This window comes from Ranitomeya variabilis, chromosome 6 (assembly GCF_051348905.1).
Source record: "Ranitomeya variabilis isolate aRanVar5 chromosome 6, aRanVar5.hap1, whole genome shotgun sequence".
NCBI lineage: Eukaryota > Metazoa > Chordata > Amphibia > Anura > Dendrobatidae > Ranitomeya > Ranitomeya variabilis.
In genome coordinates this window covers 23,005,453-23,028,141 of record NC_135237.1, presented here as the reverse complement: position 1 = coordinate 23,028,141, position 22,689 = coordinate 23,005,453, and the positions used below count along the sequence as shown (strand labels likewise).

Here is a 22,689-nt window from a genome sequence, read left to right as displayed (position 1 = left end):
TAAGTTGTTTGCTGACCAAGTGATTTATCAGATGAAGCCAGATATGGGCAACCTCTGGCCCTCTGCCTCCCGTGGAACTACAAGTCCCAGAGAACGGGTCTTATAAACCCCAGGATGACCTAAGGGCGGCAGATTTAATAGTGTCGAGTTCTGTTAGTTTTATTATATTAAAATCTTACATATAAATGAGAAATCACTTGGCTTATATTACACCGTATACTCCAATCACATCCAAAGCTGCATCCACAATGTCCTCGGCCGCTTTTCTTGTCTCTTTGCTTTATGTAATACAAGAAATGTAGCTTCAAAAGGCAGAAACCGGATCTACGAACATGCCACACAGCAAAGATCGGAGCATTGTAGCAACGGCCCGAACCCTTCTGCTCCGCCTTCCGGGAAGGTTGGGAGTTGTAGTCTCTTTGCAGGATGCAGAGCAAAATCCCAGTTGTTAGGGATCCAGTATTGTGTATGCAGCTTTGGAAGGGATTAGAGGAAGCAAAGAATGTGAAAAAAAAACTCAGCACCGCGTGTAGATCATAACTGGCGAGCGCTTTCTGGCAACGTTGGAAATGGAAGATGTGTATTCCTGAGAACAAATACACACGGCATGGAGGCTGTAGGGTGATGGCCTGCAATCAGAAGCCCCCAGGGGCTGCAGAACTACAACTCCCAGAATGCCCTGAATGGGTTAGAGAGCAGCTCACTGCTGTATGGAGGGGGCAGCAGCTGCCGGCAGGACCCAGACTGACAGTGAGGGGATGGACGCTGACCGCGGGGGGCGCACTCAAAGCCTAGGCACGGCGGCAAAGAACAGTTTCAACAGCCGGTGGTCAACATCTTTTTTTTTTTTTCTCTCTCTTTTTGGAGGAGACTGTACAGCAGCATCAGTTCTGAAATAAAACCTGTTACTATAATAAACACAAATGCGTCCGAGTAATAAGGAAAAAAAACCATCTGCTCAATAAATAGGAGTTTACAGGGAGCTTCAGCGTCACAAAGCTTCTCCATTCTCTCAGCCGTTTCTTAGCAACAGAGTGTAAATTGCCATGGTTACCGGAGAATGTTTCAAATTCAAACTGAATGTTGCCAACGAGAAACTGACACAGATCAAACTGATGCTTAAAGGGGCGGAGCATGGCACAGGGACTTGTCAACAGCCAGGTCATGCTCCGCCCCTCTGACCTCTGCAGAATTCAGGGTCTAATAAAGCAGTGTTTATTATTGCAGCTCATTCTCGTCATTGAGCTGTAATACCAAACACAACCTCCTGGACACATGTGGTGCTATTTGGGGAACAAGGCAGTTTTTTTTTTTTCTAACCCTGGAAAATCCCTTTAAGATTTTACCAACTTTCAAAATTGTGCATGATAAAAGTGTCAGCTTACTTCTGTTGCAAAATCTTTACAGGTATATGCTCCTTTTAGGCAATCATGTCTGATCCGCGCCTGTCTCCAGATCCAAAATGAAGATCGCAGCGCAGCCACTTCTCCATGACAGTAAATAACTGCATCTGACATTTATGGCATGTTCTTTAAGAATATCCCTTTAAAAGGAATGTAAGATCTGGACAGCCCACCTGACTACTCCGCTGTTGCAGAGGCGGCCACTGCTGGGGAAATTTAGTATTACATGGCACTTGATCACGTCAATGAAGCGGTGAAGGGCTACTCCACATTTGGGGAGATTTTGCATTTTTCTTAAATGCATATATTTGGGGGCTAAAAATCATTTTTTTGCAGTTGGGTTTCTTTAAAAATGTTGCACAGTTTGTAATATGCAGGAAAACAAAAAAGCAAAGTAGAATCAGCAGAAGGAGGGAAAAAAAAGACAGTTACAAGCTCTGTTCTTGGACCGTTGGAACGAGCTCACTGGCTAATTCTTAGTGAACTCATTCTGCAGTCAGCAACAGAAAGAGCTATGGAAAGCAAAGGATGCAACATTTAATGAAATCCAACGGCAAAAATGATTATTAGCCAAAAGTACATTCATTTAGGTAACAATATAGTGTAGTGGTCATTCTCCGTTCTGCAGCATGTGTCGCCCCATGTCACCTGTGTGCATGGAGTGGTAGCAAGCATGTGAGACCACCACTACACTCTCAGCTGTATATTGGTGTGGGGGTTGGGGCGACCCCTTACTTTGCCTCATCAGTCCGGCTGACTTCTCTCTAATGTGTGGAGTGGAGCCACACATTGACTCCATCTTTTTACCCAACATCCTGTGTCAAATAATAATGTACATTTATAAAGGTCAGATCTCAAATATCCTGACACAGGGCTCCAACTCCCCCGCACGGAGTCTAATGACAGAACTGTACCTGCCAGAAGCCACCACTAGAGGGAGCTCACATTGAGACTGTATACAGTGAGCTCCCTCTAGTGGTGGCTTCAGGAAGGCAAATATTTTATGCAGTGGAATTGAAACTCGGTATCAAAAGATTTAAAAAAAAAAAAAAAAAGTATATGGTGGACATTTCCTTTAAGGCTTCGGTCATTTGGGAGACATTTTAAATGATGTCAGTCCATCTAATTGACAGCAGCAGACCGCATAAGAGCTGGACGCAACTTAGTGTTCTTCTGGACGGCAGCTTGAGAGTTAAAATTGGAAAGTAGTGCTATGAAAAGGGTCCGTTGCCCCCCCCAAGCCGAAAACCGGAGCTTTGAATACATAGAAGCAACAAATAATTAGCTTTATAGGCAGAAAAAAAACAAACACACAAAACCCAATAAAAATGTACACCAGCCATGACCCAACTGTTACTGGGATGGTAGGGAGGGGGAAATGTATCAAATTGCTCCAAAATGACAGATATGGAGGGGGGAAAAAAAGAAATAAAAAAGAAAATCCGAGATATGCAAATAATAAAAAAAAAAAAAAAAAAAATCAGAATAGTGTTGTAAGCACATGCGGCCAGTGCAGGCCTGTAGGGCGAGGAGCCGAGTGTCACGACTGTTCTTTATATATAAAGTTTTGTTCGCTTTCGCTAGACGGTAAAAAGAGAAAAAGAGAACAGATTTGTAAAGTTGTTGTTTTCTAGTTTGTGTAATAAAATGGTTTTTTTTTTGTCTATTTTAAGTCAAACATTTGTAAAGGCACTTCATTCTGTAGAGAAGGAAAGTCACAAAGTCACAGTCCCCAGGACAGGTCAACTGCCCCAAAGGATGGAGGCGCGTGGAAAGGTCTGCATAGTGGATGTGGACGGGCCACATCGCCAGCGATAACCAAGCGTGGGGCAGGGCAGGAGGATACATCCGTTGGAAATGTTGAAACATTTGGTGTTTTTTTTATTTTTGTCTTTTTTTTTTTTATATAAAAGCCTGAAAAGTTCTTATTCATTGTATGAAAATTAGTGAAAAGCATTTTCTAAAAATATTTAGCTTTTTTTTTTGCACTTCCAAGTCCATCAAAAACAACCTAAAAAAAAAAAATAAAAATTTGCCCCAATGCAGACTGAGCCTCTTTTTTTTTTTTTTTTAGAAATGGCGGAATAGGGGGTGGGGGTCTTCATCGCCGTTAGACCCTGCTGGGAAGAACAATGGCGTCACCCTCTTCCGCCGTGGCACCAGATGAGTCTTCGGAGTCTTCCTTCAAGCTTTTACTGCAAAAGTGGAGAAGCAAAGAGGGGAAAACGGGCGTCCGAATGAAAGCATTCGAGGGGGGCTTTATAAGGGCTACCTATTGCAGAGTTTATGAAGCATGTTGTAAATGTTCTCCTCTTTACTCAACCCTTCAAAGAAAGGAATCAGATCGAGCAATTCTGTGTCCGACATGTCATCAAACCAGGACTGCACCGGCACCTAGCGGAGGGGGAAAAAATTCAAATAATAATAATAATAATAATAATTGCAAGGATACAAAAGTATAAAAAATACAATAGAAATAAATATAGATGGTAGTGGTAAAAATAGCTAAAAAAAAAAAAAAGGAAGATATATAATGAGTAGTAATAAAACCGTAAAAAAAAAAAAGTATGAAATATTATAAGTAAACAGTATAATAGAAAAAATTTGTAGTCAAAAAATATAATAGTTAAATCATAGAAATAAATTTTATACATTAGTAATAAACAGTATAAATAGCAATAATACAAATGATAAAATATACGGTATATACCAGTAATCAGTGCTATTAAAATAGTATAAATGCCAATAGTAAAATATATGAATATTAGTAAGATACAGTGGGTACGGAAAGTATTCAGACCCCTTTAAATTTTTCACTGTGTTTCATTGCAGCCATTTGGTAAATTCAAAAAAGTTCATTTTTTTTTTTCACATTAATGTTCACTCTGCCCCCATCTTGACCGAAAACCCCCCCCCAGAAATGTAGAAATTTTTGAAAATTTAATAAAAAAGAAAAACTGAAATATCACATGGTCATAAGTATTCAGACCCTCTTCTCAGTCACTCATATTAAAGTCCCATGCTGTCCATTTCCTTGTGATCCTCAAGGCCGGTTTCACACGTCAGTGGCTCCAGTACGTGAGGTGACAGTTTTCTCACGTACCGGAGACACTGACTCACGTAGACACATTAAAATCAATGTGTCTCTGCACATGTCAGCGTGTTTTCACGGACCGTGTGTCCATGTGAAAAACACGGAGACATGTCAGTGTTCGTGGGAGCGCACGGATCACACGGACCCATTAAAGTCAATGGGTCCGTGTAAAACACGTACCGCACATGGATGCTGTCCGTGTGCCATGCAGGAGACAGCGCTACAGTAAGCTCTGTCCCCCCAGCTTGTGGTGCTGAAGCCACCATTCATTCCTTCTTCCCAGCAGCGTTCGCTGGAGAGAAGGAATGAAAAATCATTGTTTTGTTATTTTTTTTGTGTTTAAAATAAAGATCCTTGTCACCACCCCCCTCCCACCCCCTGTGCGCCCGCCCGCCCGCTGGAAATAAAATACTCACCCGGCTCCCTTGATGCTTCCGCTCAGCGCCGCAGCTTGTCCTGTATGAGCGGTCACGTGGTGCTGCTCATTACAGTGATGAATATGCGGCTCCACCTCCCATAGGGACCTCCCACGTGACCGCTCATACAGGAAGAAGCTGTGATGCTGAGAGGAAGCATCGAGGGAGCTGGGTGAGTATTTTATTTCCAGCGGGCGGGCGCACAGGGGGTGGGAGGGGGGTGGTGACAAGGATCTTTATTTTAAACACACAAAAAATAACAAAACAATGATTTTTCATTCCTTTTCTCCAGTGAACGCTGCTGGGAAGTTATGAATTCCGGCTTCAGCATCAGATGCAGGGGACAGCGCTTATCTCTAGCGCTGTCTCCTGTACGGTCCGTGTGGTACACGGGCGGCACACAGCTGCCACACTGATGTGCCACGTGAGCACACGGATAACTCCGGTACCGGAATTATCTGGACGTGTGAGACTGTCCTGAGATGGTTCTCCTCCTTCATTGGAGTCCAGCTGTGTGTAATTACACTGATAGGACTTGATTTGGAAAGGCGCACACCTGTCTATATAAGACCTCACAGCTCACAGTGCATGTCAGACCAAATGAGGATCATGAGGTCAAAGGAACTGGCCAAGGAGCTCAGAGACAGAATCGTGGCAAGGCACAGATCTGGCCAAGGTTACAACAGAATTTCTGCAGGACTCAAGGTTCCTAAGAGCACAGTGGCCTCCATAATCCTTAAATGGAAGAAGTTTGGCACAACCAGAAGTCTTCCTAGACCTGGCCGTCCAGCCAAACTGAGCAATCGTGGGAGAAGAGCCTTGGTGAGAGAGGTAAAGAAGAACCCCAAGATCACTGTGGCTGAGCTCCAGAGATGCAGTAGGGAGACGGGAGAAAGTTCCACAAAGTCAACTATCACTGCAGCCCTCCACCAGTCGGGCCTTTATGGCAGAGTAGCCCGACGGAAGCCTCTCCTCAGTGCAAGACATATGAAAGCCGCACAGAGTTTGCTAAAAAAACACATGAAGGACTCCCAGACTATGAGAAATAAGATTCTCTGGTTTGATGAGATGAAGATAGACCTTTTTGGTGATAATTCTAAGCGGTATGTGTGGAGAAAACCAGCCACTGCTCATCACCTGCCCAATACCATCCCAACAGTGAAACACGGTGGCGGCAGCATCATGCTATGGGGGTGTTTTTCAGCTGCAGGGACAGGACGACTGGTTGTCATTGAAGGAAACATGAATGCGGCCAAGTGCAGAGATATCCTGGATGAAAACCTCTTCCAGAGTGCTAGGGACCTCAGACTTGGCCGAAGGTTCACCTTCCAACAAGACAATGACCCTAAGCACACAGCTAAAATAACAAAGGAGCGGCTTCAGAACAACTCTGTGACTATTCTTGACCGGCCCAGCCAGAGCCCTGACCTAAACCCAATGGAGCATCTCTGGAGAGACCTGAAAATGGCGTCCACCAACGTTCACCATCCAACCTGACGGAACTGGAGAGGATCTGTAAGGAAGAATGGCCGAGGATCCCCAAATCCAGGGGTGAAAAACTTGTTGCATCATTCCCAAGAAGACTCATGGCTGTACCAGCTCAAAAGGGGCTTCTACTCAATACTGAGCAAAGGGTCTGAAGACTTATGACCATGTGAGATTTCAGTTTTTCATTTTTTAATAAATTAGCAAAAATTACATTTCTGTTTTTTTTTCAGTCTAGATGGGGTGCAGAGTGCACATTAATGAGAAAAATACAGATTTTATGCGTTTTATTTGTGTATTTGTAAAAATGGTCTAAAAAAATTAAAACCATTAATAAAAGTGGCAATAACGCTAAAGTTAATAGCAGCAATAACGATTGATAGTAACAACAAGGTCCTATTGTAAAATGTGTGTTATATTACTGTATAAAGTTGTGTGAGGTGGAGGAATAAAAATACAGTATATAATTTTTGTGTGGTTCCCATGCTGAAGTGTCCGGTGAGAAGGGACAGACACTTTCTCGTGTCATTTTTTAATTGATACTTAAAGACCTGTTACCAGGACAAAAGTCACCAGTTTTTGCTCCAATTTTGTGCTCACTGCTCCCCGATTTCATTTTATTTTTTTATTTGGTGGAAATACCCGACTCCGTTCTCGAGAAGTAAGCCATTTTATTCAGTGTTTACGAGGGGCTGCTCTTACCGCATTTTCGGGATGGAAGATGTACGATGCCGGCGAGTTGTCCACGATGATGACTTTATTCAGTTCTCTTCCCAGGCGGCTCAAGTCTTTCACGTAGTTTCCCCTGTGGAACACGCAGGATTCTCTGAAGAGCCGCGCCTTGAAGACGCCCCACGGGTCCAGCAGGTCGGCCACCGGGTCGGCATACTGAGCGAGAGGCGGAAAGGAAAAAGGAAATAAAACAGATGAAAACTGCCTTCTCTGCAGACTACCGCTCTCTGTTATCAGCCACGACTGTAGATGTCCTCCGCTGGGATGAGCGGACTCCTCTGTAAAACCTCCGCACATTTATGGCATCTTGTACGACGCAATAATAAAAAGCAGAATGGTTTAATGCAACTGCCCTGCTGATCAATCGCCAAAAATACAGCGTCCAGTCCCTAAAGGGGACCTGAAAAGTCCTTCACATACAGCTCGGTATCCTGCTGCTCCTCCTGGAAACACATAGACAATGGGTCCTATAGGGTCAGCATTAACCAGGCGCGCTACATTACTCATAACACCCAATTCCTAGATTTCCCGGAGGAATAACAGAGGAATGACACAATGTAGTGTTCGAAAAATAAAAATGCCATTACATGGGGAATGCAGGGATTTACTAAGCCTACGGGAGAATGATTTTTATTTATTTATTTTTTTAACACAACTTCTTTACATTGTGTCGTCTCCAAGTTATTCCTCCTGGAAATGTAAGAATAAATTGCCTACAGGGGGTCACCACTTGTGAGGGTGCGAGAAAACGCCCCTGCAAAGTCCAGTTAGTGCTGACGGCATTAACCCTTGCCCCACCGACTGGTAACACCCCGCGGTTTATATTTCCAGGAGGAACAACTGAGGTGCGGAACACGGTAACATTGATAGATTTTCTATAACAGGGATAGAAGTCACATGATTCCTCTCAGGGAGTTTCTGATTGGCTGAGGGAGTTCCAAATTTGTAGGATTATCCGGCGCCCCATACTCTGTGACTGCTGGAAGTTGTAGTTCACTCACAGGGATGTATTGCACTTTAAGGTAACGTATCCATCTTTATTCCTAGTGGGGATTCAGACGCAACTAGAAATAGCATTTCTACAATATAACAACATAAACCAGGAGATCAGACCATTACAAGAGGTTTATAACAAAAAAAAACAAACAAAAAAAACTAATAGAAGGGCTAAAAGACTCCTCACCGCTTATTCAAAACCTCTGCTTTGTGTCAGTGAATAATCAGCGCAGGTCAGTATAATCCTCCATAATGCCGAGTGCTACAATGTATCAGTGCAGGCAAAAATGTGCTAAAGAGCATTGGATACAACTGTAACAAACCCTCAGCTGTGATAAATGGTGAAAGTGTTTGTATGGGGGAAACCCCCTCAATAGAGACAAAAAACACAAAACTGTCTGCTTCCTTCCAAAAATTAAAATGGAAATTTCACCTTGCTGTTCATACGAGAAGTTTTAGGAGCTTTTTTTTTTTTTTTAAAAGACGGTTCGAAAAACACCTGGTGGGGGAAGGGGGAAAAAAAAAAAAAAAAAGAAAAAAAAAAATAGAGTGCACGTCAGCATGGAATCTGCTTCAAACTGCGCACTGTTCAACCCCAAAAAATGATTCAGGAAAAAAAAAAAAAAAAAAGGTTCCAAAACAGCAACAGGAAACAAAAAAAAAACTTGAAAAGCTCCAATAAAAACCAAAACACTTTCCTGTAGCGGTTTCCACTCTAAAAAGGAATTTTTGACGGCACCAGAAGCCTTTGTGTGAACACGGACTTCATCAGATTACCTTCAGTTTTACGTGTAGCTGAGCGACATTTTATCGTGTCCAAACAGATGAGAAAAAAAAAATAAAAAAATGGCGCCATTCGGGTCTGCATTCCGTCAGAGCGTTCACCGTAAGGCAGGGACGGGGGTCGGCGGTCCGTCCTGTGCGACTGCGGTAAATGTATCAACACTACAACAAAGTCTCCATGTAGGGAAGGTAAGAGATTAACAATAAGGGGTTTCCAACCCTTCCCCCCCCCAAACAGCGCCTCTCTAGTCCACAGTTTATGCCTGGTATTGCAGCCGTTTATCATCCAAGTCAAAACCAGTCACAAACCCTGGACAGGAGCGGTGCACAATTCTGTAGAAGGGGTACTGGGGGGGAAAAAAAAAAAAAAGCATTTTCTCAAATTTCGTAACCCCCGCCCCCCCTTTGAGTCGTCCTCCTCGGTGACAACTAACACCATCTCTGACAGATGGGGAAGGCGCCTCCTGCAATTATCGAAATCCCATACACTACCACAGTTGTGTTTCCATTATTTTCCTTCAAAGTTTTTACTTTATGGGTTAATTAATTTAATATTTTGATAGATAAAAAAAGCAATTTTGCAAGTTACTGTTTATTAAAATTTTCAGACAATCACTTTTTTTTTTTTTTTTTTTTTTAACAGCTCGTTGCCTTAGAGACCGGCCACCGCTGCTAGACAGCAGAACATGTGCTGTGCTTACAATCTCTTTTTTATTGTGTTTGTAAGCGCTGCTCTGAAGGTAGCCAGGATCACTGGAGCGCGCCATTACCTCCTAATCACGGCCAGCTTCAGCGCAGCGCTTACAAGCTAGACAGCGGCGGTAGTCGGTCTCCACGGCAATAAATGTAAACTAAAGATAAGTGTTCATAGCTCAGAAACGGCTGCAAATTTTAGTAAACAGTAAATTGCACAAGTGCTTGTTTTTACAAGCTCTATCCAACAATATCAATTACCGTAATGAAGATGGGAAGAACCCCTACGAAATGTCCTATGAAGCCTCCAGTGATCACTATAGAGTGCCCTTGGCTGCAGTAGTAGCGAATCAGGACCCTACAACTGCGTCACGGGGGATAAGCGACGGGCCTATTATATATTTATATTATGTTTTTATTTTTTCAGGGAGATATAGAAAAAGATGATCATGCTAAATATATATATATATATATATATATATATATATATATATATATATATATAATTATTAATAATGAGTTTAACTTGCATCACTACCAAAAATTTTCAGTAAACATAGAAGATAAAAATCGGAGGAAACAATCAAGAGAATATTGGGCGTCACTAATGAGCCAGGACGTTAAAGGGGTAATGGCAGCCACATTGGCTCGTACCCAGCTTTTCCAGGGCTCGAGGACGACTCAAGGACTTAATGATCCCACTGCCCACGTACACCTGCTGCATGGGAATAAATACAGGTTACAGAAAAGAAACTACTGCACTAATTACAAGCAACTAATGCGCTGCTAATGGCGGCGGGGGCTCCGGACACGGCATGCGGTAACACTAACACCGTACACGGCAGACTACACAGCGCTCCCCTTCCCGCAGGCGACCAGAGATGGCGACCTGGTAGAAGGAGGGCGCGCTGCAGAAGGGGGCGCTACTTTATCCATGGTAACTTGCTACGTACGGCTTCATGAGCTGATCATGGAAGCTACATTATGAGCGGAGCTCATATGTGGGGTCGTTACCATGGGGTGGGGGTTATAGTGGTGGTTTGGGGGGGACACTTACCCACAAACTAGCAGAAAGCACAAAGACACACTGGTGGACAAAAGAAGCAAGGAAGAAAAGGGAGAAACGTAAGACAATTTCTGAAAAATGCAATTCACTCCCTCTATAGATACAAAAAAAAAAGCAACAAAAAAACAAAGCAATAAACAAAATAAATGTACAAGAAGGGTAATGAGGAGATATGAGGTGGGGGGCAGGAAGCTACAGTCACCTTGGCCAAGCTGGCTGTGAACAGGACACACTCAAACAGCTCGCCCATCTTCTGCAGAAACTCGTCCACGTGCGGCCTCTTTAATACGTACACCTAAGAAGCAGTACAAAACAGGCACGTGAAAAACTAATAAGGAAAAAAAAGTTAAAAACAAATTATTTCAAATAGTAAGGAAATCGTGGAAAACTCTTTTGTTCCGTTAGTTTATTCATAATTAGTAGCAAAAAACAAACAAACCAAACAAATAAAAACTGAAAACAAAAATAGAAGAACACACCCATTTAGCTCCTTGGAGCCATTCCTTTTTCTTTTCACCTTTCAGGGTGTGATTATCTTGCTTTGTTTTGCAAAGTAAGTTGTAGTTTCTATTACCATTTTGGTGTGTGTACAACTTTCTGATATTTTTAATCAATTTCGGGGAACGGTAAAGTAACTCAAATACCCCTCTGCCCCCCAAAAAATAAATAAAACACCCCCCCCCAAAAAAAAACCCCAAACAAACAGCACTTCTGCTATTTCAGTATTTTTTACCATTATGTCACAGATATGTTATTCCTATGCATGAAGTGGTGACTAATGGGTTATTTTTTATATGTCGCTAATTACCTTTAGAAAAATGGAGTAATAAAATATTTTTTGTTATAAATATATATATATATTACACACACACATACACATACATACACATATATACACACACACTAGATGGTGGCCCAATTCTAACGCATCGGGTATTCTAGAATATGCATGTCCATAGAATATGCATGTCCACGTAGTATATTGCCCAGCCACGTAGTATATTGCCCAGCCACGTAGCATATTGCCCAGTGACGTAGTATATTGCCCAGTGACGTAGTATATTGCCCAGCCACGTAGCATATTGCCCAGTGACGTAGTATATTGCCCAGTGACGTGTAGTATATTGCCCAGCCACGTAGTATATTGCCCAGTCACGTAGTATATTGCCCAGCCACGTAGCATATTGCCCAGTGACGTAGTATATTGCCCAGTGACGTAGTATATTGCCCAGCCACGTAGTATATTGCCCAGTCACGTAGTATATTGCCCAGCCACGTAGCATATTGCCCAGTGACGTAGTATAATGCCCAGTGACGTAGTATATTGCCCAGCCACGTAGTATATTGCCCAGTCACGTAGTATATTGCCCAGTGACGTAGCTTACAGCACAGAGCCACGTAGTAGATTGCCCAGCCACGTATGTCACAGGTTAAAAAATAAAAAATAAACATACTCACCTTCCGATCCGAGGGCCCCTTGTAGTTCTAACATACTCACCATACTTGTAGTTCTGTCGCCTGTGCGCGGTGCAGGCGGCAGCTTCCGGTCCCAGGGTGTGATGACGTCGTGGTCACATGACCGTGATGTCATGGCAGGTCCTTCTGCTATACGATCCTTGCTACCGGAACCTGCCGCTTGCACAAAGCGGTTACCGGAGGGTGGCGAGGAGCGGGAAAGGCGGCGGAAGGTGAGTATATAATGATTTTTATATCTGCATAGGCAGCGTCAATAGTAAAAACTTGGTCACACAGGGTTAATAGCGGCGGTAACGGAGTGAGTTACCCGTGGCATTACGCCGCGACAAAGGATAACACATCCGAAACGTTGCCACGCCGTCCAGGCATTAAAGTCCACTTTTTTTTCAATTATTTTGTGCTGCTTTTCCTTTTTTTGAGTTCATTACTTTTTGACCATTGGATTGCTGGGCGGAAGAGCTCTGCATGCCTTGTAAGGTAGTAATATTGATGCTGTTCCAATTTTTTCACATACACACACACACATATACATATATATATATATATATATATTATATATATATATATATATATAAATATATATATATATATATATACATATAATACATATATATATATATATATACATATATATACATATATATATATATATATATATATATATACATATATATATATATATATATATACACACATATATATATATATATATACACACATATATATATATACAATATATATATATATATATATATATACATATATTATATTACACATATATATATATATATATATATATATATATATATATATATTATATATACATATATATATACTATAAATACATACATATATAATATATACATATATTATATATATTATATTATATATATATATATATATATATATATATTATATATATATATAATACATATATACATATATACACACACACACATTATATATATATATATATATATATATATTTTATAAAATAATTCAATTTTTTTTATTTCTATTTTTTTTTTTTTTTTAGGGGTTTTTGTAACCACAATTTCTTAGTTACTTATATAATACAGTGCAAGGCATCATGGGTGTCCAACATGGCTGACGAGGGGGTCTTCAGATGACCGACTTGGCTTCCTCCTAATGCAAGTAATCGGGGATAGGCCCGGCACAGTGTAACAGCCTATCCTGGATTACTTGAACCAGGCTGAAGCCCACGTCACCGGCCGATCCAGGAGCCATCTTCACTCCAGTTTTTCAGTCTCTTGATTTGACATCTGATCAATAAACTGAATATAATGTGATATACTAACAATAAATAATAGGAACACAAACAAAAAACGCATAATGGATTATAGCAATTACATGTAAAAACACCTTAAAAATTGTAATAAAAAAATAAAAGGTTGTTTAGTTTAGTCCTTTGCTACAGGACCTCATGGGAGGAGCATCAGAGACCTCATGGGCGGGATGTGACTTTCTTGACCTCACCTGATGTATTGTTTCCATCGATTTCAACTGGGACAATAAAGTCAGCGTTATTAATTGGGCTGGAGGGAACAAAAGGAAAAACACCCAATTAAAGGGAAATATGGAAAGAGAATTTATTTTCTTCTTTTGAGAGAATTTTGCTGCTCATGAAAACATGATCGACACAGAATTCATAAAGGAGGTCGTGAGACAGGAACAGAACAGTGGGGATGAGAAGCAGAGGAGGACCACAAGCATCAAGATGGATGGAAACGACACACAACTGTGACCAAGCTCATACCAAGGAGGCGTTTAACAATGGGGGGCTACGTATGATGAGCGCAGAGAGGGGCAGCACGTGGGAGAGACCAACAGTACCTTAAATGAACTGTGCACCAGGGTCTCATCCAGGTCAATGACCACACACTTCTTTCCATAGTTGCACACTTTCAGCTCTGGGAGGAGGTATTTTTGCAGGTGGCTAGAAGGAAAATAGCAGAAAATGCAGAACAGGAGAATTAAAAAAGGAGGCGGTCAGAGACGGCAGGGTCAGCGGGATTACCAACAGGAACATAGAGGAACGCCTATACCACAAATCATCCCCATATACAAGTGTTCTATGACCCCTCTGACTGATGCTGTACAGCTCTGGGATCCAGCATCTGATAGTCCCAACATGGTTACACATCCAATTTATTTATTTATTTTGTTGTAACTAACAGGACTTGTCCAGCAGGTGGCGCCTTGTCATATATAATAACACTATAAACCAAAATAATAACGATCTATGAAGTTACATTCAGAAATAAAACATTCTACAACATGGATGGAAGGTGAATATTAAAGAATAAAAAAAAGTGTGGGGTGGAGGGTTAAAAGGAGAAAAAAAAAAGGGGGTAAAATAAAATACATACATTGGGAATGGAAATGACCTGCGTCTGATCGCCCTATGAGAGAAAATAAAGAGACGGGTTTACCATCAGACCCCTGGCAGTAAGGAGCCCCGGGTACACACTGGCGGCCGGGTGTCCCCGCGGTATAATAAGGCCGCTCTTACCTTCTGAACGCCGCCGTTTCTTCCACCAGCGGGGGCAGGGGGCTGGTGTTGTTGTTGCCGTTGGGCGGCTCGACGTTGTAGCTCCGGAAGCAGCAGAATAACGAGCTGAAGATGCTCCGGTTCCGCGGCTTTTTCAGGCTGATATTGCATTGTGAAACTGGAAAAGAAAAGAAGCGTCAAGAAAAGCGATCGAAACACGGCGCAAGTCACCGCTCCCTCCAGTAGGTGGCACCGGCGATACAGCTACTCTGCACTTTTCCCCCATAAGACGTCACATACGACTGGTCTCCCCCAGAGATGGCGACTCAAGAGTTAATGGGGACAAACCTACAGGCAGCGGGCGCCCCCTAGTGGTCCCAGCAGACAAACGCAATATTTAAAGGGTATGTCCACCTCTCTCTCCCCAACCCCAGAAAAGATGAAGCAACTTTGCAAATAGGAAAATCTTAGAAATCAAGAATATGGGGGCAAATTCATCAATAGTTCTCACCAGAAAACTGGGCAAAAAAAGCTGCACAAGTAGAAAAATGGAGCCAATTTTGGGGTGTTTTTTTTTTTTTACTCCAGACGTCCGACCGCCTAAACCATAGTGGTAATGGTCCTAGGATTGGGCTGCTCCTCTACGGGGGGCGCAGGTGGACGATCAGCCGCTCCCGTCCTCAATGTCCATTATTTAGATTTCCAGCTGGACTTGAACAAAGCAGCAAAACGGAAGCAGGAAGGGAAAGTGAGCGAGAGCCCTGCCTGCCGAGCCCTGCCTGCCGAGCCCTGCCTGCCCGGGTCACAGGGCCCCACGCTGGGGGGTTATCTGCCAGAGCTCCCTGGTCTCCAATCTGTGGCCAACCTACAACTCCCAGCATCCCCTGACAACTGCCGGCTGGGAGTAGTAGTTTCACAAACAGTCACAGGATGGAGATTAATGATCTGGAGCGTGATTCCGCTACATTAAACGCTGTCCAACTACAACTCCCAGAAGTCCTTCATATTCTGAAGAGTACAACTCTCAGCATATTACAGCTTCTGGCGAAAAATTAAGAGGCCACTGCAAAATGTTCAGTTTGTCTGGTTTTTCTCTTTATAGGTATATTTTTGAGTAAATTGTTCTTTTATTCTATAAACTTCTGACAACATGTCTCTGAAGTTCCAAGTAATACATTTTTGTATTTATTTTCTGAAAACGTGAAATGGTCAAAATAACAAAAAAATCTATTACATGTAGACCTCAAATAATGCAAGAAAAAATATTTAGGCTACTTTCACACTGGCGTTTTTTTCAATACGTCGCAATGCGTCGTTTAGGGGAAAAAACGCATCCTGCAAAGTTGTCTGCAGGATGCGTTTTGGCCCCATAGACTAACATTAGCGATGCTTTGCGGACGCATTGACACATGTTGCAACCGTCAGGAGACGATTGCGCCGTGTTGTGGCGGTCCGCCGGGAGCAAAAAACGTTACATGTAACATTTTTTGCTGCCGACGGTCCGCTTTTTCCGACCGCACATGCGCGGCCGGAACTCCGCCCCCACCTCCCCGCACCTTACAATGGGGCGGCGGATGCGCTGGAAAAATGCATCCGCTGCCCCCGTTGTGCGGCGCATTCACTGCTAGCGTCGGTAACCTCGGCCCGACGCACTGCGACGAGCCGTGCCAAACGCTAGTGTGAAAGAAGCCTTACATTCCAGAGGTTTACAATGGGGTTCAGGTCTGGAGATTGGGCGGCCATGACAGGGATTTGATGTGGTGGTCCTTCATCCACACCTTGATTGACCTAGCTGTGTGGCATGGCGCACTGTCCTGCTGGAACAACCAGTCCTCAGAGTTGGGGAACATGGCCTGAGCAGAAGGAAGCAGCTGTTGTTCCAGGATAACCTTTGATTCCTACGTCCTTCACAAAGAACAACCTGCCCAATTCCAGCCTGGCTGAAGCCTCCTCAGATCATCACCTGGTCGTCTAATGGTTAGATGGAGACCTGGAGAAGCCGCAGTGTCTGCCCCCACTGTTAGATGTGCTGGAGGATCGGTGACCATTTCTCCTTTTCAGAATATAAATACAAAATTTATAGCTTGGAGCTTCGGAGACATGTTGTCAGTAGTTTATAGAATAAAAGAACAATTTACATTTTACTCCAAAATATACCTATAAAGAGAAAAATCAGACAAACTGAACATTTTGCAGTGGTCTCTTCATTTTTGCCAGAGCTGTAGATGGGGCAGTGATCACTGACAGCAAGCAGAGATCTTAGGATCATGTGTGATCGGATCCTGTCAGCTGGCGGCATACATGAAGCGCAGACCCCCCGCTTCCCCATTTGGGGACCTGCCAAGAACCTCAGGGCTGGAATAACAGAGGCAGGAAGTGGAGAACGGCGCGTGCACGTGCGGCATTCCTCCCCATCCCCGGGGCCCGGACGACAAACAAACCCTTCTTCTACAGAAGCCGGAAAATTCAAAAATTCACTGCCTCCAAAACACACGGAGCCGGAGGATGCTGCCCCCCCCCCCCCCCCCCCCGGAGTAAGGCCTGGCCCCCCCCCCTGAGCAAGGCCTAGCACGCCCCCCCCCCCCCCCCCGAGTAAGGCCCCGCCCCCTCCCCCCCCCCCCCCGGAGTAAGGCCCAAGCCGAGTAAGGCCCAGCCCCCCGAAATAAAACCCAGCGGCGCATCCCACTGTCGCATTGTATCTAATCTTATCAAGTATTGTAACTAATGGGCTTTGATACTGTCTGCTGAGCTGCTGCATCTAATCCTACCATGTGATACTGTGTACCAAGCGGCTGTATCCAATCCTGTCATGTGTGATGCTATCAGATTAGCCAGAGTATCTAATCTTATATACATTACTGTCTACTGAGCCTTGTATCTCATTAAAGGACTATTATCCAGAAAAATGAAGGCAGCACTCCAATAGAAAAATATGAATAATTTATTGGCCCATGTGCGACGTTTCTAGCAGGCTTGAGAAAGGTCCACATCTTGGACTGAAACGTCGCACATGGGCCAATAAATTATTCATATTTTTCTATTGGAGTGCTGCCTTCATTTTTCTGGATAATAGCATGAGGTTTGGTACATACCTGGAAGGATTTTTTGCACCCTGTGTTTTCTTTTTCATTTAAGGACTAGATACACGGCTCAGCAGACAGTATCACACAGGAGAGGATTAGATACACAGCTCAGCAGACAGTATCACACAGGAGAGGATTAGATACAAGCCTCAGCAGCCAGTATCACACATGATAGGATTAGATACACGCTCAGCAGTCAGTATCACACATGATAGGATGCCTGTGCCAGTAAGGACGCAGCAGCTCATTCCTGCACGGGGAACCTAGAGGATCGCAGAGATACAAATGGGGGAGGTTTGGCTTGCAGAGTAAGATCTCCGCTTGCAGTCAGAGGCATGAGCATTTCCCGAGAGGTAACAAAAACTGCAATAATGACCAGCAGTTGTGGTTTTGTAACAGCTTGAGAGCCGCAGGCTTGGATAAAAGACTACACAGTAACTTATAAAAGTGTGTATCCCTTTAAATGCAGATAGATTGTATCATCAAGAGCAGAACATTGTATCCGGCGTCCTCACATCTGACAAGTGACATTTGCTCGGGGCCTCCTGACCGGACGTAAGCGCTGGATGCACCCACCACCAGGCCATCGCAAGGAATCGGAACTTGAACGCCGGCCAACGCCTTCTGCGCTTTCCCACAGAGGGAACCGATCCAACTCCAGATCCCCTAGAACGCTGCACCAAAGTCTCCTCCACCAGCGCAGCCAGATCCGTCCTCCAGGACTGTGCTCATCAACGTGACGGCCACAGGATGCTGAACGAGAGCCAACAACCATAAAGTCAGCGGCTCCTAACAGTACGGGATCATTAACTGATATCAGTCACACCACCGGATATAAAGGTCCTCCGAGGATCTCACATTGACCGAACATTGTCCTTTCTGAAAACTTCCTGCTGTTTTGGGGTTACAGCTCTACTGCAGTCCACTTCTGCATCATTTACCAGCTGCGAGAGACGTGGGGTCTGCAGGAAGAAACTACACAAGGTTTGAGGATTCTCTGAAGACATGGAGACCCCCATGGCTCTGCACAGAAGCTACAGACACAAAACGCAGGAGATTTTAAATCAAGACTAACTGCAAATTTGTTTCTTTTTTATTCCAGGCATTGTAGATTTTCAGGTCTGTCAGAGATTTGTAATTTCCAGAGATACAAAATGTTCAGAATTTCTTTGCAAAGTTGTAAAGTCTGAAAACAAAAGCCTCCACTAGGGGGAGCTCACCGCACAGCCTCAGACAACACCTGTACAGTCAGCACCTGAGCTCCCCCTAGTGGCAGCTACCAGGATTCTGCCCAGTTCAATACACCAGTCATGTACACCACTCATTTTTTGGCAACCAGCAATTCAACCTCCGTAAATATAAACCAAGAGGCTTCCTTCATATCTTGTGAATTTTTTTTTGTCTATGCCCCGGATGCTGCAAAACCTCTTCCAATCAATTACCGTACACATCTTGTGCAATAATTTACAAATAACAGACACTGCTAATGCAGCAGAGTTCCCCTGGAATACCTTGTACACGCTCACAACGCTATTATGGCGCGGCCTCACATAAAATGCATCATGAGAACGGCATAAAGTGAATCCAGCAGAAAGCTGCATGAAATATTAATGTCGGCGCGTCCAAGAGCAACAATCACTTCAATAACCGCCTTGAGCGCTGTAGAAGTGACTATAATGTGCGGCCCCCACTTCCCCAGTATATCCCCCCCACGCTTCCCCAGTATATCCCCCCCACGCTTCCCCAGTATATCCCCCCCGCTTCCCCAGTATATCCTCCCCCCGCTTCCCCAGTATATCCTCCCCCCGCTTCCCCAGTATATCCTCCCCCCGCTTCCCCAGTATATCCTCCCCCCGCTTCCCCAGTATATCCCCCCCACGCTTCCCCAGTACATCCCCCCCACGCTTCCCCAGTATATCCCCCCACGCTTCCCCAGTATATCCCCCACGCTTCCCCAGTATATCCCCCCCCACGCTTCCCCAGTATATCCCCCCCACCCTTCCCCAGTATAGCCCCCACCCTTCCCCAGTATAGCCCCCCACCCTTCCCCAGTATAGCCCCCCCACTTCCCTAGTATATCCCCCCACTCACATCCCCAGTATATCCCCATACTTTATGCTCCCCCTTTACAATGACAGTGGAACAGAGATGTGAACAGTCTAAGCCCCTGGTGTGCGGCCATTCTCCAAACTAAGGGGGGCAGGATCTAGAGAAGAGCGACATTTTCTATTTGGGACTTCGTCCCTGCAGCCATCAATGCTCAAGGACAAGCTCCATAGATGCTCTGCTTAATGCCGGCTCTAAATACAAGTGCAAGTTGTTGGTTTAAAGAAGAAAACAAACACACACTTTTTGGAAAACAAACACTCGGCTCCATCATTATTTTTCAATAATATTTAAAAACATATCCTTAAAAAAAAATCCACTAAAAGGAGGCTGCTACATATCCATTTTGCTTGAAACGTGCATTTATAAAAAAAAAAAACAAACAAAAAAAACGTTATCTTGTATAAATATATCTATTCGCTACTTGTGGAGAGCTGCAGGCTCAGGGTTCAGTGGGCATTCCCCGCATGGCTGCTCTTCTCAGTGCCTTAACACACCCTAACACACTGTCTTAGCAGTGCACGCCCACAACACTAAGACAATGTCTCCTCTGTATCCCTTTCTCATGCAAAAATAAAACTGTAGGTTTACACACATTCAGCCGCAGGCTCAGGGTTCTGTGGGCATTCCCTGCTAGGCTGCTCTTCTCAGTGCCTTAACACACCCTAACACACTGCCTTAGCAGTACACACTGACAATACTGAGAATGTCTCCACTGTATCCCTTTCTCATGCAAAAATAAAACTGTAGGTTTACACACATTCAGCCGCAGGCTCAGGGTTCAGTGGGCATTCCCCACTAGGCTTCTCTCAGTGCCTTAACCCACAGCTACTCCTAAGACTGCCTTAGCAGTGCACACTGACAATACTGAGACAATGTCTCCTCTGTATATCTTTCTCATGCAAAAATAAAATTGTAGGTTTACAAACATTCAGCTGCAGGCTCAGAGTTCAGTGGGCATTCCCTGCTAGGCTTCTGTCAGTGCCTTAACCCACAGCTACTCCTAACCCTGCCTTAGCAGTGCACGCCGACAATCCTGCGAGAGACGAAGTCTCCTCTATGTTTCGCATCCAAAAATAAAATTGCAGGTTTACACACAGTGAGCTGCATGTGGAGCTGCAGGCCCAGACTTCAGTGGACGTTCCCTGTGAAGCCAGTCTCTCCCTGAATGCTTTAGCATGTGCGTCAGCGTCTACTTCACCTCTTGCACTAACATGGTTATGCAAAATGTAGTTTTAGAGAGAAGGCAAGGGTCCAGAAGTGACCAAACCTAGGAGTCACGGGGACTTACGATAAAGACAGATGAAATGGAAAGTGGATAGGGAGTAACCAGTGACCGAGGGTGTGTGTGTAATCTATAACTGCAATCATCCAGGGCACATAAATCTGCATAGAAGCTGTGTACACAAAACGTTATTTACTAAAACCTCATACTATTTGCAAAGTTGCTATTTTTTAATTCTAAATGCACTGGAGCAAAAAATAAATTTAATTAAACATGGCTGTAAAGCTTTTACAGCTGGAACGAGAGGCCAGTGCAGCATGTTGTGCGGACCACAATGGGGAGACGTTGCTGCCCCTGTATATTGAGGTTGCTGCACCCTTGTTGGTTCGCAGCTCCGCACAGAGGAAGTGGTTTACGCTCAAGCTTTCTATTATGGCACTGAACCCTGCAGATCTGCCCGGGGTTGGCACAAGAAACATACCTGGCAGGATTAGATCACAATGCGGATTTCCGACCTGATTCATTAGGACAGACCATTATTGATAATGCCCAGGGTGCAGGAGATTGTGGTGGCACAGAGACAAGGGGGTGTCGTATTATCTAGAAGTGATGCCAGAACCTCCGCACTATTTATAATCACCCGGAATATTCCTCCTGGCTAAACTACAACTCTCACAATCAGCACCATTTATTTACATCAGTCTCAGTCTTTACTGTCCTTCTGGCATAAACCAGGAGACATATTTGCCACCGGATTGGAGAAGTCTGATTTCCTGCACAATCGGCAAAACAATTCTGTGCAATGTGGAGAGGCAGTGAACAGTATAGCACGCAGATACATCCATTGACTTGACGGTCAACGACTAGATGCTGGAGACACGCCGGCTGCAGAAAACAGTAAGGAGGATCAGCAGAAAGAGAACAAACCGAATACTGATTGCAGCGGAGCAGCAAAGCCGCTCTCCCGGACACACGCTGTGATCTCATCATCCTGCAGATGCTGCCGACTGGTGATCTGGATTCAGCCAGGAGGAACCAGCGACGTAAAGGGACGAGCATTAATGTTACATCTCCATTATAGACTCGTATTGGACGTCTGACCATAGAAAGTCACCGATAATACACAGACCAGACCACCACCAGGTGCACGACGGCAACGTCAGACGGTATCACAGAACGTCAGGGAGAAAGAAAGACGACCAAGAGGAGATAACAGCACTGCTACACCTGAAACAGTGTCCATACTACTTATCCTGTATTATACCCCAGAGCTGCACTCACTATTCTGCTGGTGCAGTCACTGTGTACATACATTACATTACTGATCCTGAGTTACATCCTGTATTATACCCCAGAGCTGCACTCACTATTCTGCTGGTGCAGTCACTGTGTACATACATTACTGATCCTGAGTTGCATCCTGTATTATACCCCAGAGCTGCACTCACTATTCTGCTGGTGCAGTCACTGTGTACATACATTACTGATCCTGAGTTACATCCTGTATTATACCCCAGAGCTGCACTCACTATTCTGCTGGTGCAGTCACTGTGTACATACATTACATTACTGATCCTGAGTTGCATCCTGTATTATACCCCAGAGCTGCACTCACTATT

General features: G+C 44.1%; 1 protein-coding gene across 1 annotated transcript in view; it reads right to left on the bottom strand.

Moving 5' to 3' along the window:
• Positions 1-3,523: 3,523 nt before the first annotated feature.
• LOC143781435 (CTD small phosphatase-like protein) overlaps positions 3,524-22,689 on the bottom strand; it is a 40,199-nt gene continuing 21,033 nt past the window's right edge. The window contains 10 exon segments of the mRNA XM_077268038.1: positions 3,524-3,797; positions 7,101-7,286; positions 10,871-10,963; positions 13,642-13,653; positions 13,655-13,699; positions 13,999-14,091; positions 14,093-14,101; positions 14,535-14,567; positions 14,678-14,697; positions 14,700-14,834. Coding sequence (XP_077124153.1) covers positions 3,672-3,797; positions 7,101-7,286; positions 10,871-10,963; positions 13,642-13,653; positions 13,655-13,699; positions 13,999-14,091; positions 14,093-14,101; positions 14,535-14,567; positions 14,678-14,697; positions 14,700-14,834 — 752 coding nt within the window. The 3' untranslated portion in view covers positions 3,524-3,671.